Raw genomic sequence first — 19,549 nt, forward strand, 5'->3', positions numbered from 1 at the left:
TAGTTTTAGTCATCTTCGCTTATTTTTATATAATGGAATACGTCAATGTATTGTTTGATGAATGGAAAATTCTCTAGGATAAAAAAAAAACATTGTTGGCATTAAATGGTCTTGGACCGTGGATAAGTGCTTCATTCACAGCGTATGGAGCATGTGTATAAGGCTCTCAAAGAGCCAAAGTCTCCCTCATGAATAAACATGCCGGCCTATCCCAGCCCCCAGCTCTGACAACTACATCCAATCACATGAATATTCATCAGACAGCTTAAATGCAAATCACCCTGCTGCGACTGCAGCTTCCCTCTCCCCTGTGTGAGCTGTGTGTGTGTGTGTATGTGTGTGCATTCCTACAGATCAAAAGGTTAGACTCTGCCTTCAGAGGTGTGTGTGTGTGGCTGTAATAGATATAGTGAGCAAACACCATGAGTCTTCTTTGAAAGACTTTCCTCTTCATCTCTTTGCGTGAGAGAGAAGATATCCTGCACAGAGTGACAGCACAAAGGAAAATAAAAAAAACTGGGGCATGACATGCGACCACGGCGCTGAGGCAGATTCACCCGGCAAGGGAAGCAGGAGGTAAATCATACGAAATGTACTTTCAGTAAATAGACTGTATAAAGAAAAAAGCGTGATTAACGCTTCTGCGGAGGCTCCGATCATAGCTTTCACCGTAGCCTACGTGGCCTGAAGTTTATACTTGTGGGTTGGTGTGTGCGTTGATCTCTTTAAGATAACAGCAGGGCCGGCGCGTGTGTGTGTGTGGTAGAGCGAGTGACGGAGATTATCTTCAGAGCGAGGAGTGACTCTAGAGTCATTAGCCGCTTTCCGACCGGAGGGATTTTTGCAGTTCCTAGAACATAACGTTCCTAGAACCCTGACTGGACAAATTTGGGGATTATTAAGTTCCTCTGGCCACAGTTCCTGTAACGGTGCTTACACACCAACCAGACGGCCGACCATCGGCAGAAAAGGCAGTCGGACTGATCAATCGGGTCCCGCGAGGTCCAAAAATGCCTCAAAACACACTGAGGCGACGCCGACTTCAGCGTACGCTCTGCGCGTGCGCGAAACGTAATACGTCTCCATAGCAGCAGGCGGAGCTTCTCTGTATTCTTTCCCAGAAAATGAAAACAGGCAGCTGATAGGACGAACGCGTCACGTGGGTCTTTTTTCTCCGGAAACTCACAGCCAGACTGTCATGGCGGCTTGTTCAGAATACGAGCTCATATTGTACTAAAATAGTTCACCGAAACGTGTTTCTGAATTTTTTTTTAGCGAGAAATAGGCCGTGCAGTTCCTGAATCTGTCTTCATTTCAGATTGACAAAGGTCAGTTTAAAAGATTTTCGGCAGATGTTGAGAGGCTCATCCGCTCGCCATTTCCAGGTGAGTGCCGACTGCCCTGTCTCCGACTGAACATGTCGGGTCGGCCCAAATGAAGGCCGACAGCTCCTCCGACGGACGACAGCACGGAACACACCGAACAGACTCGAGTCACCGACCTCGCCAGACTGTCCGACGGCCGATAATCGGGTTGGTGTGTCAGCTCTCTAACTCTTTCAGCTTCTACTTCAGGGCAGGGTCTTTTCCCTTTTCTGCATAGTGGTGGGTTAGATGGCTGTGATTATAATAACAAAAGGTCACTTCCTATGGCCACTTGGCCAGTGTGAATGGAGGCTCATCTGAGTGGTAATCATCTTCTCATCTCACTCTTAGGAAGAAAGCGATTAAGTGTATTTCCCAAAATGTCAAACTGTTCCTTTAAAAGGTCCCATGACATGAACATTTCACTTTATGAGGTTTTTTAACAATAATATGAGTTCCCCCAGCCTGCCTATGGTCCCCCAGTGGCTAGAAATGGTGATAGGTGTAAACCGAGCCCTGGGTATCCTGCTCTGCCTTTGAGAAAATGAAAGCTCAGATGGGCCGATCTGGAATCTTCCCTTTATGATGTCATAAGGGGAAAGGTTACCTCCCCTTTCTCTGCTTTGCCCGCCCAGAGAATTTGGCCCACCCATGAGAAAGAGAGAGACATCATGGCTTGAAAACAAGGGAAGCATGGCAGTTGGTCAAGGCCACACACCCACCCTCCACCTTGCCCCCCCCCCCCCCTCTCTCCTCCTCAATAGCATTTAAAGCTACAGACACAGAAATGGCACATTCTAAGGAAAGCTCATTGTGGGACTGGCTCTAGTGGCTGTAATTCTGCATCAAGGCTGAATTTCGGGAAAGAGACTTCAGATACAGTATTAGGGGACCACTAAGGTCTATATAAAAGAGACTTCAGATACAGTATTAGGGGACCACTAAGGTCTATATAAAAGAGACTTCAGATACAGTATTAGGGGGACCACTAAGGCCTATATAAAAGAGACTTCAGATACAGTATTAGGGGACCACTAAGGTCTATATAAAAGAGACTTCAGATACAGTATTAGGGGACCACTAAGGCCTATATAAAAGAGACTTCAGATACAGTATTAAGGGACCACTAAGGTCTATATAAAAGAGACTTCAGATACAGTATTAGGGGACCACTAAGGCCTATATAAAAGCATCCAAAAAGCAGCATGTCATAGGACCTTTAAGTGAAATACTGACAGTTGTGTGCAGCTGGCCTTACATCACTCCAAGGTCCCTGCTGTTCTCTAACATGGGTGCTTCAGCTCATTTTTAGACCCAATTTTAGGATCAAATCTGATTCTATAACCTTCCATTATGACTTTTCTTCTGAGAAAAAGTCAGAATTATGAAGATAAAGTCAGATTCTTACTCTTTTCTTAGAATTCTGACATCATTTTCATAATTCTGACTTTAAACATTTTTTCACATGTGGCCCTAATCCTCTTCGGTACTTTTTTAATGCTTTAGACACTTTTTTGGCACTTTTGACTCTCGCTACTCTGGTTAATAATTTATGATAATGGCGTTGATGAATAGCTCACTATGTTAGTTGTCAGAGCACAGATAAAGGTCCCATAATGCAATTCCAAATGTAAATAAAGAAGCACGTTCTACGGACAATTTCTGTTAAAATATACAGTCACACAACTGTTAATACAGGGATATTTCTGAGACTGAAAGGTAATGTTGTTCTCACATGGAAGTTGGAGATGTGCTCTCTGTCCAGAGGCTTGGTGACGGACAGCTGGCCCGAGATGGGGTTGATGATGAAGATGCCGGTGGGAGGCTGGTCGGCCCCGGGGCCCGTCACGCTGTACCGCAGCATCCGGTTCTTATCCCGGTCGGAGCGGATCTGGAGCACAGGCAGACGGGGGAGCAGAAGGACAATTAGAAGATGATTCAAGATTCAACACTTTTTACACCACATTCCTAGTAACTTTGCTTGGAATGGGGTGCAGTGTGATCATTACAAAAAGCAGGACAGTCAATACCCGTTAAAAACACAAAGACAGATACAGACCACCACACACAAATGCATATCATTTAACCCATAATAAAAAAAAAAAAAGAAGATAAATATGTTTAAAAAAGTAGGGATCGACCGATACTGAATGAATGTAGTGGAGTAAAAAGTACAATATTTCTCTCTGAAATGTAGCAGAGTAGAAGTAGAAAGTGGCATGAAAAGAAAAGACTCAAAGTACAATTACGTCAACATTTGGACTTAACTACAGTAGTTACATTTTAGCACTAGTTACACCCTTAATAAACAGTTGAGTGGTAGTAAAAGTCCCTGCAGAAAAAACACATGAACAATTATGACACTGTGTGTGTGTGTGTGTGTATGTGTGTGTGTAGGGTTCAACAATAAGGGTTGCCCGATGACCCGGGGCAAGTAAAACGCCACGTCGGGCAAGTAAATAAAACAACCCACTCGCTTGTTCGGGCATCATCGTATCGTAATCATTTGATTGGCCAATCAAGAATTCCAAATCAAGAATTTCTCAAATCAAGAGTTTGGCGCTTTTCACGTTTTTTTTACACTCTGATGCTTTCAACGTTTTCAACGACTTTTTTTCGACAACAAAAATTTGTAGACGTTTTTTTTTTTAGGTGGCCGGGTTGGGTCAGTGGGTAGAGCAGGCGCACATATACTTGGAGGTTTATGCCTCGACGCAGAGGTCCAGGGTTCGAAGCCGACCTGTGACGGTTTCCTGCATGTCTCACCCCCCCCCCCTTCTCACCTAGCTGTCGTATCAAATAAAGGCGGAAAAGCCCCACCCCCCAAAAAAAAATAATCAAAAAATTTGTAGACGTTTTTGTTTACATTTTTGACGCTTTTGTAAAGTTTTTTTCAAACTTTGTATAGGGGCCAATAAAACTGGCTGACTTTGGGCAAATATCATTTTTTTGCACTTCCCTGTCCGATGACGTGAGAAAAAAACTTAGCGTTGAATCCTGGTGTGTGTTTGTGTGTGTGTGTGTGTGTGTGTGTGTGTAATGGGAGGGGGGAGGGGGGGGCGGGGCTGGTTTGAGGATGTGGGAATGATTGAGCCCATGATCATTTTATTGATGCAACTTTGCACATATTTGCATTATTGTAAAGTAGGTTGACGAATGTAGGCGAATGTGTTTGTAAAATGGTATATTCAGATGTTTTGTACTTCACCTGCATTGCATTTTTAAGGTTTTATCTACCTGCCCAGGGACTACGGGCGGAAAATAGCAATCATACATCCTGGTGCAATGCATGTTTAATTGTGCATTGTCACTGTTTAAATAAAATGATATTACATTACACAATACCGAGTGACACGACTGCTGTCAGTGTATTTTAAGAGATATTTCCTCCCGGTAAGCATGACTGCCTGTGTAAAGGCAAAAATATAATAATATAATATACAAGTGAAGCTAAACTTTCTGAGCCTGACCTGAATGTGTCTCGTCTGTCAGTGTGACTTTAGGCTTGCGCAGGCTTGAGGCTGCCGCTATATGACTACAGAAAGTCAGATTTGAAGTCAAAATAAAGTGCCTGATGCAACATTCATATCCTGCGCTGTGTCCATATGATGAAAACAGAGGAAAGAAACAGAGACAGGGCTCCACATGAACACTACCCTGTACAAAACACAAACACGGATAGGGTCCAAGCCTGGGCTGAACCATTCACCATTTTCAAATGCGTATTTTGCGGTTGTATGTACTGTATGTGTGGTTGTACTGCTGCCTGTCTTGGCCAGGACACTCTTGAAAAAGAGATTTTTTTAATCTCAATGAGTCTCTTCCTGGTTAAATAAAGGTAAAAAGAAAAAAAGAAATTGAGATTTGAAAGAATGCGACTGGCTAACCGTGAAGACTGAAATTAATCGAATGTGCAATATTTAGTTTGGGTTCACTTCCTGTATTTGGGTCGGGTCGCGTTTTCACCTGAAGTGAACTGAACTCTAGTACACTTGGAAGGGAAGTGAGACCTCTGTTTTTAAGCAGACCAGAGTGCGTTGGTTTGATCCGCAGCAAAGTTTGGATGAGCTTTCATACCGCCCCAAACCAACCGACGACTGTCGGACCAAACGCTCCAGGGTTCCTTTTAAACAGACCAAACGAGGCAGGTGTGAAAGCAACCTAAAGGCAGTTACACACCAACCAGACGGCTGACCCTCGACAGAAAAGGCGTTGGACTGATCAGTCTCCCCGAGTTGGTCAAAAAAAAGTGCCTCGGAACACACCAAAGCGACGAGACGTAATACGTCCCCATAACAGCAGGCGGCACTAATCTGTATTGTCGCCCAAAAATGAAAACCGGCAGCTGATTGGACGAACGCGTCACGTGGGTCTGGTTTCTCCGGAAATTCACAAACAGACTGTCATGGCGGCTTGTTCAGAATACGATCTCATATTGTACCAAAATAGTTCACCGAAACGTGTTTCTGACAACAGTTTAAGCGAGAAATAGGCCGTGCAGTTCCTGAATCTGTCTTCATTTCAGATCGACAAAGGTCAGTTTAAAAGATTTTCGGCAGATTTTGAGAGGCTCATCCGCTCGCCATTTCCAGGTGAGTGCCGACTGCCCTGTCTCCGACTGAACATGTCGGGTCGGCCCAAATGAAGGCCGACAGCTCCTCCGACGGACGACAGCACGGAACACACCGAACAGACTCGAGTCACCGACCTCGCCAGACTGTCCGACGGCCGATTATCGGCCCGGTGTGCAGCTGCCTTTAGTGCATCTAAAGTCAGAGGCTTCTTGTTACAGCTGGATGCAAACTAGTTCATGCTATCATCTCCATTTGCTCACTGTTCAGCCTACAAAGAATGTGGGCTGACTACAGTTTATTCAGAATGCTGCTTCCAGGCTTTTAACAAAAGAGAAAATGGCATCATGTTACACCACTTCTCAGATGCCTGCATCGGCTCCCAGTTCATTCTGGAATTCATACTTTAATTTGACTTCTTGTCTAAAAAGTCCGGCATGGCCTCGCCCCGCAGCACATCTCTGACAGGCTTGTCAGACCTCTGAGGTCATCTGGTGCAGGCCTTTGGGCTCTTGCAAGGGTTGAGATCAAAGTTGGTGACGCTGCTGTAGGTTTCTCTGCTCCCAGCTGCTGGAATATTCCGTCAGACTGCATTAGCTCTGCCTCGCTGTTAACATTTAAAAGCAGACTGACTAGATGCCTTTTGTTTCCTGTGCATGTCATTAGATTCATTATGCTGTGGTTGTCTTTTTAGATTGTATTTGATTGTTATAATCACAGTTAGGGCTGTTTGTGTATGTGCCTTTGGTGTTCTTTGCTTTGCATATTGTATTTCCCTTGGAATGGATGTGCTCTCTAACTGTTTGTTTCCTTGCTTCAGGGTGAGTCAGTATAGGGTCCTCACAGCTGCTGGAAGACGTGTGTGCGTGTGTGCGTGTGTGTGTGTGCGTGCGCGTGTCTTTGTGTGTCTTACTCTGACTAGGTCCTCGGGGAACTGTCCTCGCGAGTTCTCGGGGACGTTGATAGGCGGAATGACCCAGTCCCTCTTCACCCGCCTCAGAGTGTCATCGCCCCTGACAACCACGCTGCGCCATGGAAACAAGATCTCTGGTACCCGCTGAGTCAGTGTTGCATCACTGGGCTTTACCTGCAGAGACAGTAAACAAGCTTTACACACAAATGCGCACACACACACGCACATGCAGAGGGAAGGCTTGGTGACTCAGGGTATTTCTGACCTTATTCAGTGGCTCGGATTAATGCTCTTATTATAGTCTGTCTGATAAATGACCACCACCTGTCTGTGTGTGTGTGTGTGTGTGTGTGTGTGTGTATATGTGTGTGTTTGTGTGTGTAGCTGCAGGGTTCACTGGAACATGATAAGGAAAAGGAAGAGCTTCTCGTTGAGTCACACAGTTCACCTGCTGCCAGCTCAGCCCCTGCCATTTGAGGTTAGGTTGGGTATTGTTTTTGTTTTGTAAGTCTTTAATTCAATTACATTTAATGTAAAAAAAAATCTCTGATTGCTCTGAACAATAAATGTTGTATAAACTTCTTCACTATCCACCTCTCTTTTGAACGCAAACGCTGTTTTCATTCACTAATTAATTCCAATCATTTCTATTTTCGATTGTTGTTAAAGGAACACGCCGACTTATTGGGACTTTGTCTTATTCACCGTATCCCCCAGAGTTAGATAAGTCCAGACATACCCTTCTCATCTCCGTGCGTGTCGTAACTCTGTCTGATGCACCCATCGCTAGCCTAGCTTAGCACAGATCCTGGAGGTAACCGGCTCCATCTAGCCTACTGCTCCCAAAAAGTGACTAAAATAACGCCAACATTTTCCTATTTACATGTTGTGATTTGTATAGTCACAGCGTGTACAAATAACAAGGTCGCATGAGACACAGCCATCTTCTAACCATATACATACTGGGAACTATATTCTCAGAAGGCGAAGCACTGCTACATGGGCGGAGTGATTAGCGCAACACCTGAAAAGCACCGTTGTTACTCTCTGCTCCTCACCACGGGGCTTCTCAGGTGCTGCGAGCAAATTGGGAGCAGTAGGCTAGTTGGAGCCGGTTACCTCCAGGTTCTGTGCTAAGCTAGGCTAGCGGTGGGGGCGTCAGACAGAGATGAGAAGGGTATGTATGGACTTATCTGACTCTGGGGGACACGGTGAATAAGCTAAAGTCCCAATAAGTCGGCGTGTTCCTTTAAGATACAGTCGATGAAATGCAACACTTCCTGCAGGATGTTTCACATTAAAAGCCTAGCAGGAAACAAAAGGATTCTGTGTTTTCTGTGAGATGCTGGAAGTCTTGTAATATAAAGTAAGTAAAGTTTGTGGCAAACGTTGGGTTACAATAAGAGTAGCCTAACAGTAATGGAAAAAATTGGTAAAGTTGAAGAATTAGAATACGAAAACAACAACTCTGTTCAATGGAGAAAGAGCCGTAGAGAGTAGAGATGCACCGATTACAACTTTCTAGGCCGATTCCGATGTCCGATTTTCTTTGAGTTAGGCCGGCCGATACCGATTTCATTTTTTCCAACCACTTTACAGCACACACAAATGTTTATTTTCTATCTTTTCTTTAACAGAACATTTTGCACAGAACAAATTTTGAACAGATAATGGATCCCTATAAAATAGAACTATATACAATTCACAAACATCTAAAGTGCAATGTTAGAACCATTTCCTTCTTTTCACATCCAATATCACACTAAAAAAAAATGTGTTTTTGGTGTCGTCCCTCCACGCCCTACTCTTTCCTTGCAGGTGTTGCATATTGCAAACGTGTTATCTTCTGCACACACGCTGAAGAATTTCCAACCAGCTGACATGTTGCAGGTTAATTCACGAGGGTCCCTACATGTGCGAGAATAGCGCGGACACGCACTTCACACCGCGAGCGGGGTACGCGCGACACGCGGCGGAAAAGTTGAGAGAAAGGAAAAAGAGTCCGTGCTGTCGCCTCCGTGTGTGCGTGCGTGCGTCCTTGAGAACTGTAACTCGTATAACTTATGTTGTCAGTTAATTGTAGCGTTGACCGTCATGGCCGAGCACGTGAAAACCGGCCAATTCCGGTCACCGGCCGGTCTATCGGTGCAGCTCTAGTAGAGAGGTATGACAAATATGACATGACTCTTTTATAATAATGCTTTGGAAACAAACATCAAGACAACATGTAAACATGGAGGAAGTTTTGAGTTTTATCAACAGCAAAACAGAAGCAGATCAGAAAACAGGAAGTCTTCTGACTAAAATAAGAGGAGATACACTTCATCATATCATCAGGGGGAATTAGAAGTAAAGGCCGGTTTACCTCTACAGTTGAGGTTAATAAATGAGAGAATTTTACATTTGAGAACCGTTTGAGAATTACAGTATATTTACATTTTGCAGAATTGACATAAAGTTGACCTGACTTGACTTGAACTGACAGTCAAAAAATTCGCAACTAGATATTTCCCTCATATCGTGCAGCCCTATAACTCAGGTGAGCCCGTCATAATCCGTCAAGCAAAGAGTGATTTGCCTGACGTTTGGAGCTCGGCGGCTCCTTTGTCTCACTCTTCAGTGTGAATGGATAACGAGCCTGGTCCTGGCTCTCAGCTGAAGGGCACAGTGCTGACACTGCTCCCCTGGCAGATAACTGGCTGTTAACTGCCAGGGCTGCTGCTCGTGACTTTTCCTTATGAAGGATTGTTGACAGCTTCTTTCACTCTGAGTGATTCTCCTCCTCGCCGACTGCAGCGTGCGCTGCTGATAGCAGCTAAGGCATATGGCAGCTGGCTATTTCTGGGCTGTGTTTAGTGAAACAGCCAATCAAGGCCAGTGTCTTGTCTAAATAACTGCAAAGGGCCTTAATATCGCTGTTGTACATGAAACACGCTAACAGATGGCCGTTTGACTGCCTTTTGTCGTTGCAAACAGCGCACCTCATATGCATGCTGGGATTGGAAAAGCTGATCTTATATCTGTGCAGAGTTCATCCAGCATTACTGGAGCCTTGGGGGTAAATAACCGCCCATCATGCCGTTTTATGATGCTGCTTGTCAAAATGTACAGTTCTCTCTCAGAACAACATGACATCATGACTTTGCGTAAACATACACGCCCACTTTCGTGTTATCTGTACGCATTTTGAGCTATCCGCGTGTATGTCTACGCTGTATACAGTGGACGTAAACATACACGCCACTTGCCGTGTTATCGCCACGTGCCGTGTTATCGCGAGAAGAAACCGACAGCGGGTTGGGTTTAGGAAAAGAAGAACCGGTTGGGTTTAGGAAAAGAACATCGGGGTTGGCAAAGAAGAAAGCGACGGTTGAGTTTAGGAAACGTGACGCGATCCCCGGTCTCCTGCGTGAAAGTCCTGTGTTTTACCCATCCACCACCCCGACCATCCTCCCTACCTATGCGGATTTTCGCCCTTTCATACTACTCGCTACGGCGTAAATTCACACGCAATCGAAAGGTAACGTAAGTCAATGGAGGCCAAACGGCGTTGATGAACACGCTAAAAAGGCAATAATGGCATACGAATTGGCGTGTCATACATACGCCATTTCATGAGATCAGTCTGCTCAGAAAGGATTCACACATGCTGGCACTCAGACCCAGGTACTGGTTAACACTGTCAGGTCCTGTAGGCGTTAATGAACACACTCATTATCAAATACCTAACGACACGCAGACCGAAGATCAGTGTGCACTGTATATTCACTGAGGGACAGTAGATCTGTGTGCACTGTTCCAATGTGTACAGTGTTCTTGCTTGAATATGACACCTTATTGTTGCATCCCATAAACCAAGCTAACAAATGTAAAAAAGTATTGCTGACCGTATTAGGACTGCAACTACCAATTATGTCCATTATTGATTTTTGGAGATCATTTAGTACTCATTTAATCTATAAGATATCAAACACAAGTTTTCTGAGCCCAAGTTTCCATCTTTACATGATGTTTAGTGTGTCCAACAGTTCAAGGTATTCAATAAAAATAATGTTGGGTGTGCGTATAGTGAATAATGATACAGCTTTGTATTTACCTTTTATATCTCAATAACTAACACCAACACACAAGAAGAAGCCCTTTATTTTCTTCCTTTTTTTAATGCTGCAAAGTTAAGAAGCATTTAGAACGAATCATGTTTCAGCTCAGCAGAGTCAGAAAAGGGACACTGTGGACTTTGTGAAATCTACAAGTCGTTCTACAGTATATGGAAACAGCTCCTGACTGCTGCTGCTGCTGTTTTACCTGTTCAGGTCCCGTGCTGTTGCAGTGTGGACGGACGTGGAGGTGCACTCTGGTCTTCCAGACCTGTTTGGACTGCAGGTCTCGAGCGTAGACCACCTCCACAGCGTTTCCCTTCCCCAACAGGCTGAGGCGGCGCAGGGCGTAGACCATACCGTCCTCACTCACCCTGAAATCAGACGCATCTCCAGCCTGGAACCACACCTTCCCTCTCCCGCAGTCCACGAAGCTCACTGAGAGAGAAAGACGGAGTCAGACTGAGTGGAAAGACCCATCAATCACCTGTGTGATGTGCTGTGTGCTGTATAGGTATATGTATATAAGGTTAAATGTCTAAAGACACCCAGCAGCCAGCTGGCAGCGTGTTTCACTTTCTCTGCTGGGCCCACCAGTGGGTTTATGTTTACATATCGTCATTTGTGAAAAGTAAAGGATGCAAAGAACATCTGAATATTTCCCGATGTGGCATAAAAAAGCTGCCTTTGGTTTGAATTATTCAACCCATCATGAAAAAAGTAGATTGATCCCGAAGCTGATGGATGGGGCTCTGGGCGAGACAGTCAACTTCTTCCACACCAAACTGGGGAAACCATTTCCTTCTGGACCTAGCTTTGTGCACGGGGGCATTGTCATGTTGAAACAAGGCCCTCCACAAACTGCTGACACAAAGTCAAAAGCTTACTTTTGTCTAAAATATAATTGGATGCTGTAGGATTAAGATTTCTGTCTGTAAAGATTCTCAATCACCTACGTCGCTGTCAATCTAAGGGTGCTAGTTGAAAGGCAACTGGACTTGCTTTAGGTCCTTTAAGATTATTTGTTTCTATCCAAAGTATCCAACACTTTAAAGATTGTCCTTAAAGATTGAATCCTGCATTGTTAACATCCATGTTTACATGATAGCAGTCCTCTTCTCTGCCTTTAATAGCACATTACCACCACTGGTAAATCAGTGGAATGGTTTCAAACCATTGGCTTGACCATTTATCACATCACCCACGTGCATTTGCATCCTCATGCATGTGCATGTGACTAAACAAAATGGGGACCCACACAGAAACGCTTCAAGAGGTCAAAATCTCCAAAGGGAACCTTTAAATGTCTAGGACTCCCAATAAGTCAGTTAGAACTTAAAATGTCCTTTGAATAAGACTCAAAACTCAAAAGTCTTCAAGAACCTAAAGACTAAGCCTGGAAGTCCAGTTGCCTTTGATTTAGCAATTATGAATAATTTAAGATTTTCATTGGAACTAAGGGGCCACACCCAGCACCCAGCAGGATAAGCAAGGTAGCCCAGACGTCCTTCAATTTTTCCATTCCCCACTTTGCCAGGCCAGATGGGATATGTTATCTCTCTAGCATGCTCTGGCTGCCCCAGGCTCCTTCTCCTGGTTGGACGTGCCAGAGGGTCAAGGCCACGAGGCATGCTGATCAGACGCTCAAACCACCTCAACTGGCTGCTTTCATCAGCTCTACTTTAAGCTCCTTCCTGTTGCTTGAACGCTTCACCCCTTCACTGGAGCAGGACAGAATGGCATTTTTTTGTGAATTGAACCTTGAAATAACATCCTAGCACCATCCTCCAACTCAGGACTCAATAGTCGCTCAGCGGCGCAACCTGGGGAAGTTAAAGGTCCTATGACATGCTGCTTTTTGGATGCTTTTATATAGGCCTTAGTGGTCCCCTGATACTGTATCTGAAGTCTCTTTTATATAGGCCTTAGTGGTCCCCTGATACTGTATCTGAAGTCTCTTTCCCGAAATTCAGCCTTGGTGCAGAATTACAGCCACTAGAGCCAGTCCCACAATGACCTTTCCTTAGGATGTGCCATTTCTGTGTCTGTAGCTTTAAATGCTATTGAGGAGGAGATGGGGGGGCAAGGTGGAGGGTGGGGGTGTGGCCTTGATCAACTGCCATGCTTTGCTTGTTTACAAGCCATGATGTCTCTCTCTCTCTCTCATGGGTGGGCCAAATTCTCTGGGCGGGCAAAGCAGAGAAAGGGGAGGTAACCTTTCTCTTTATGATGTCATAAAGGGAAGATTCCATATCGGCCCATCTGAGCTTTCATTTTCTCAAAGGCAGAGCAGGATACCCAGGGCTCGGTTTACATCTATCACCATTTTTAGCCACTGGGGGACTATAGGCAAGCTGGAGGAACTCATATTAATGTTAAAAAAACCTCATAAAGTGAAATTTTTTATGCCATGGGACCTTTAAGAAAGTTTGAACTTCTAACTATGCAAATGTCTTCTGACGTGTTGGAGACACAACCTGGAAACATTTTGATTCCTTCAGGAAACAGAAGCACACTTGTTTCTATGTTCATTTACGTACAGTGAGAAAAGCTGATTGTCATGGTAAAAAGCTTCCCAATTCTCTTCCTGTAAGTCTTTAATGAGCTACCAGGATTCAAATAAGATAAACGATGCGTGGAAACACATCGCTCTGGAAACTTTGCACAGCTATAATATAGCTGCCCAATCAGAGCTGTAAATTACTCACTGCCTCAAATGCCCACACGATCATAAGAGAAAGTCTTCCCTGTATGTGTGAACACTGTGGGTGGGCCTTTCCAAGCCCCCAACATGTGCTTGTCTAAATGACCAAACATATGTCTGAATGACTGAATTTTGGTTCCCTAAATGATGCTCAAGACATCTAGAACATTTCCGTCTGCTCCTTAAAAACATGATGGGTTTGAATTATTTACCCATCATGGAACAAACAGATGCGGAGTATATATGTGAAGCTGTCAAATAGTGCAGAAAAGAGTTGCTTAAGGGGAACTTAAAGGAAAGGATAAAAAAGGCTTTATCGGGGTTAAAGGCAAAAAATGGATGCAGAGTAATAGAGCAAAGATCATGTATAACCTGACTTGCTTTTAGATGAGAATTAGAGGAAAGATCGATGGACCTGGCCAGAGAGAGTGGAGCCTGCCTGTAAATCCCAATCCGTAAAATCCCATTTACTTCTGTAAATGCAGAAGTAAAACGAAAAAACAGGCAGAAACGGGAACAGCTTTCAGCAGGAAGAGCAGGCTTTTCTCTCCCTGCAATTTTCTCCTCTTTATTTGTTTGCCAAGTATAGCCTACCTTCAGAGAGGAAAATAGCTTTTGTGATGCCTGGGGGGAGGTGCGCACTGTGACTGCATTTTGCCGGAAATCAGCGCAAGTTTGTCCTCGGTGTGATTTGAGCAGACACAGCACACTCATGCAGAACAAAGCTGTCAACGGCAAATGTCAGCTCATCACAGCAGGCATATTAACAACAAGTCAGCGCATCCAGAGTGGCTGCTCCCACCTCAGCTGGAGGAGAGCGAGAGGGAGAGGCTGCAGCCTGGTTTCTGTCCAACTGCTTCCCATGAACGAGATCAAACCAGGAAAGGAGGGAATTTCCACAGTAACACTAAACGTTTTGATGCTTGCTTCACGCGGAAGCGACAAAAGCGAGTGTTCGGTCTGTCCAACACAGCGTCAGAAAACTCTCAACATTACAGTCGTATGCAGCTAAGGATTGATTTCAATAACTCAATCAACTGGTATCGATTACTTTTTTTTCAATGTATCGATATGTTGGCTGACGCATCACTTTCTTCGTTATTACAATTGTATTAATAAAATGGAAGTAAATTCATCTATTTATTTTAATTATGCATCATTATGGGTCACTACAAATACCTTGTTTTAAAAGTAGCAAGTAGTAGTAGGAAAAATAAATCATGTATAGAAATCAATCCCGAGGCTATTTTGCAGAGGCACCGTTGCTCCGTCCGGCGCTTAGCACCGCCCAAGATGATTGTGATTGGTTCAGAAGGCATGCCAATAAACCAGAGCACGTTTTTCTCCCATCCAGAATGCTGTGTGGACTAGCCAGACCTTCCTCCGCAGCGCTGCGGAGGAGGGTCCGGCAATGCGAGACTACAGGTTAAGTGAAAACCTTGCCCTACTGGGGGCATCAGGGGTCTCTAAAGTTAGCAGGATTCATCCTCTGAGGACCATTAATGTCTGTGGAAAATTCCATAGCAATCCATCTGAGTGTTGTTGATATATTTCAGTCTGGTCAACAGACAACAAACGGACAGAAATGTTGCCATAGAGCTGCATTGCTAGTGTTGCTTAAAATAAAAGTTTGGATTTGCTGCCATCAGAGCTTCTATTGCAAACCAGGAACCAGATCCAAAATGGAACACGCGTTGGTCACCCAACCCTATCAGCACTTGTTGCGTGACGTAAAAACAAACATGCTAATGCTAATATCTAGGGCCGGGGACCGAATCAAATACTTTTTAGGCACCGACCGAATTGCCTCTGAAGTATCGAGTATCGAAAAATGCCTCGCCATTCAACACCCAATTTCAATACCTAAGGACTAAATCTCATCAGCGTCAGTGAGCCAATCAGCACGCAGCATGCTTCTACCAAGATCTAATAATGTCTGTGATTGGCTGTCTAACCTAACACATTGTAGAGGGACACGCAGGAAAAACTCTACGTTACACCGAGACGGCTCACGTAGTAGGAGCTGAAAAATACATAAAAAGATTTGTACCATAATGTGTAATGTTTTAATTTCATTTTCTTTTATGAAATTGGTATCGAAAAAATCGTATCGTATCGTTTACGAACCGGTATCGAAGTCCCGGTATCGGTATCGGTATTGAATATTACTTAACGATACCCAGCCCTACTAATATCCATATTCCATATATTGTAGGACACTAAAGGACACTAAATACTGACAAGTACATATTCTTTGTCTTGAATGGTTGCTTTAAAACTTCAGGATGCTAATTTATTCACCTCTCTGATAGAAACACCGTATTCACAGTTTATTTTTAGGGGTGTTGATTTGATTTGAAATGCGCCGATAGCTGGATGGAAATAGAACTCACGAGACCGATAAAAGAAAGACAGGAAGAGAGACAAACGGAGAAAGGGAAACTAAGTGGTGGCTGTGGAGAACCGACCAGCAGTGATGAGCATTGCTGTGATTGGACGTACCTGCATATTTGTTGTGTCTGACTACAGTGTAAACAGAGTGAATCAAATTTCATCACAGTATGTGGCGCTTCTGTGCTCCGGATCGACAGACACAAAAAATGCTTCAGTCACTCTGCTATTTGCAGAAAATAAATGTCAAATAAATATCGACGAATAGATGTTTGAAATTGGTCCAGATGAGCTCTGGTGTGGAGAAAGCTCCTTCACGTTGTCTGCACTGAAAATTAATTATAGTGCTATGCAAATTCAGATGTTACGTCTAGGAAAACTTTTACAACATATTAGCGATGACTGAAAAGATGGGTTTTTAGAGTGACACGACTCATTTTATAGGCAATATTCATAACCTTTATATTTGACATTAAGGGCCCTATCTTGCACCCGGCGCAGCGCTAAGTCCGACGCAAGTGTCTTTGCTAGTTTAAGACCAACCTAGTTGTCAATTTCCCGTCCAGCGCCCACGTCGTTTAAATAGCAAACGCACCTGCGCCCATCTTTGCGCCCATGGGCGTGCTGGTCTTACAGGGAGGTGTGTTCAGGTGCATTCTTGGCGTATTGCTATCTTGAGGCAGCGGGAAGTGATCGCGCCACTGACCAACAAAAACCTGGTCTGAAGTCAATAGCGCAGCATTTCATTGTTACTTTAACAGCGAATTAGTAAAATGCGCCTAGGCTCGTGCACAGCGCGCGCACACTATGCTTGTTACACACACAGGGAAGCGCAGCAGCACACAAACACGCAAAAGGTTACAAATAAAAATATTACGGTGCAAATCCGCCATCATAATAGCAATGCGCCAAGGTCCAAACGCGCCTGGCTTTTAAAGGGAATGGGAGATGATCTCTGATTGGTTTATTGCATGTTAGGCCCAAAACACACCTATGAATTAATGAAGACACTAAGTACAACCCTTTTGAACCATGCGCCCGTCGCACGGACCCTTTTTTCCGCCGTCAAACTAGCAAAAGTGGATTTGGACACGCCCTAAACACACCTGCGCCAGGCGCTTCACGCCGTGCGCTTAGATCATTAAAATAGGGCCCTAAGAGTTTGAGTTTCCTCCTAAATATCTGAACAAAACAACATTGAGATCGTAGTGAAATTGAAACCAGCTCTTCTCAGTCTGAGCCTGAGATAATGTAAGAGATCGAAAAAAAAAAAAAACTTCTTTATATATTCCCGTCGTGTCTGTTTTTTTGTGAAATATTAAATAGTTTTTCAGCCTCCAGGCGTCCTGTGATGATGAATCAAATCAAACAAGCTGAAAAGGCAAAAATCATTTTCTGGTTGAGCTGTTCACCATATGCACGCCTTGACGGGTGGAAGTTACGTTGTTTTACAAGCCAGAAAAGTTTGAGAAGCACTGACATTGCAGTGTTCTGCAGTAGTGATCTCTCAAACTGTATATTTGTCTTGTACAGTATTTCCATGTTCATGGAGGCAGCTCCAATGGGATGGAATTATTTCCAAACTGCTTAACTTGAGAGAAGACAAAGAGAAGCTGTCCGTATGCTGAAATATTCTTTACACACAATATTCAAGTGTTTAATGGGACAAACCGCATTCTAACAATGATGCTATTGTAGGATCTTCAAATATGAAGTTTGTCCTGAGGGTGGCGTAACAGGAAAGGGAATGGGCTTATCAAAATCAAAAGGGTTTATCATTTGGGAAAAAAAACTTGTGATAAGCACATTACATGGCAAACTTATCCTCATTGCATTTTGTGTAAAAGGGTGACAATTTGGAAATAAAACAGAAAGGGGACATCCTCTGGGGAACATGAATGGGCTCCATACATTTGCGTTTTTCTACTTACAAAATGTTTTTTTTTTTAATGCACAGAATCACGTTTTATGGTCATGATTCATCTTGTATTTGTTTGGCTTGGTTTCAGGTTTGAAAAGTCTTTATATAAGCATTTTCTGAACATCAATGAAGCAATCGAATGGGGAAAATCACTTCTGGATCCGGAGCCGTTTAAGGAACTGGGCGGTCACTGTTGAGCTCTATTTTATTTTATTTTTTTTGCCCCTTGCTTGTAACGAAAGGCTTTAAGTTATAAAATATAGTTCAAGCCCAAGCTGAGATATCCTGATGACATCACAGGGCTGTTGTTTCAGACATGGGACACGTCCTCCAGAGCCTCAGACGATATAATGCCAATGTTTTCACAGACTCCGTATTACACATAAACTTGATCCCCATGTGTAAAATCTGTGGAGTGCTCCTTTAAAAGCAGTTCCACTTTGATATGGTCCCAATACGTATGATGGCCACAGAGAAGAAGCACCTTGCTTCAACACCCACTCCTCCCTGCAGCTGTAACATCTCCCCCCTGCCGCAGTATAGAGGGAACTGGGGCAGAACTAAGCATGGGGCTTTCAGATGTTGCTGGGCAGCAGCGGCTGGCTTTCATATAGGAGCATAACAACATGCACTGAGAGAATCAACAAACGCAACAACATGGGGATATCAGGGCTGTAACCTGAAGCTGCTGTGCTGTAAGAGCAGTCAGATAACAACGTTTGACTTTGGTCTATCCTATTAGCTTAACCTATAACCTATCAACAGGCACAGAAACACTTATCACTATTTACATTTTCTGCCAGGGCTCTGGGGATGGCAATGTCTGTCTGTCTGTCTGTCTGTCTGTAAGTTTGGGATCATTTCAAGCGTAACAAAAGGAAAACTGTTCATTGTGTCCAACGTAAAACAGAACTAGACGTCACGACGTCAATGCTTCAGCATCTCAGCAGAAAACATCCAGTCTAACGTTAGCGGAGCCGACACAAGGTAACGTTAAATGTAAATGGATTGCATTCATAAAGCACTTTTCTAGTCACTACTTAAAATGCTTTTACATTATACAGGCACCATCCACGCACACATTCACACACTGTGGCCGAGGCCGCCATGCAAGGTGCCACCTGTTGATCAGATGAACATTCACACTCATTCACACACCGATGGTGCAGCATCAGGAGTAATTTGGGGTTCAGTGTCTAGCCCAAGGACACTTCGACATGGTACTGCAGGGTCAGGGATCGAACCACCAACCTTCCCATTGGTAGCGCTACCAGTTGAGCCACAGCCGCCCCACGCTAGCATTTAACATAAATCAAATAAAAAGAGTAGAGTCTGACAGAGCTACTCAGTAATGGTGGAAGCGTATCTCCCAATCTTGATTGTGCCACACCTGCATTCGATCGATGCACTGAGGTTACATCACACGATGGGGGACAGAGAACAGGACAGAGAAATTGATACCAGTGTTAAAGATGTGTTTGGACTAGAGCTACCAACATTGTTAAACTGTCACCTTTTCATGCCTCAAAAGTGATAAGACTACAGTGTTTTCCTCAGACTGTTATTCATGCCAGAATAAAGGCCTCGA

General features: G+C 44.0%; 1 protein-coding gene across 1 annotated transcript in view; it reads right to left on the reverse strand.

The window, feature by feature from the left end:
* LOC144523740 (cadherin-2-like) overlaps window positions 1-19,549 on the reverse strand; it is a 101,243-nt gene that overhangs the window by 33,488 nt on the left and 48,206 nt on the right. Inside the window, exons 3-5 of the mRNA XM_078259557.1 lie at window positions 11,154-11,383; window positions 6,849-7,022; window positions 3,100-3,255 (exon numbers count right to left, since the gene is read on the reverse strand). Of these exons, the coding sequence (XP_078115683.1) occupies window positions 3,100-3,255; window positions 6,849-7,022; window positions 11,154-11,383 (560 nt within the window). The remainder of the gene's footprint in view (window positions 1-3,099; window positions 3,256-6,848; window positions 7,023-11,153; window positions 11,384-19,549) is intronic.

Source organism: Sander vitreus, chromosome 9 (genome assembly GCF_031162955.1).
Source record: "Sander vitreus isolate 19-12246 chromosome 9, sanVit1, whole genome shotgun sequence".
NCBI classification, from domain to species: domain Eukaryota; kingdom Metazoa; phylum Chordata; class Actinopteri; order Perciformes; family Percidae; genus Sander; species Sander vitreus.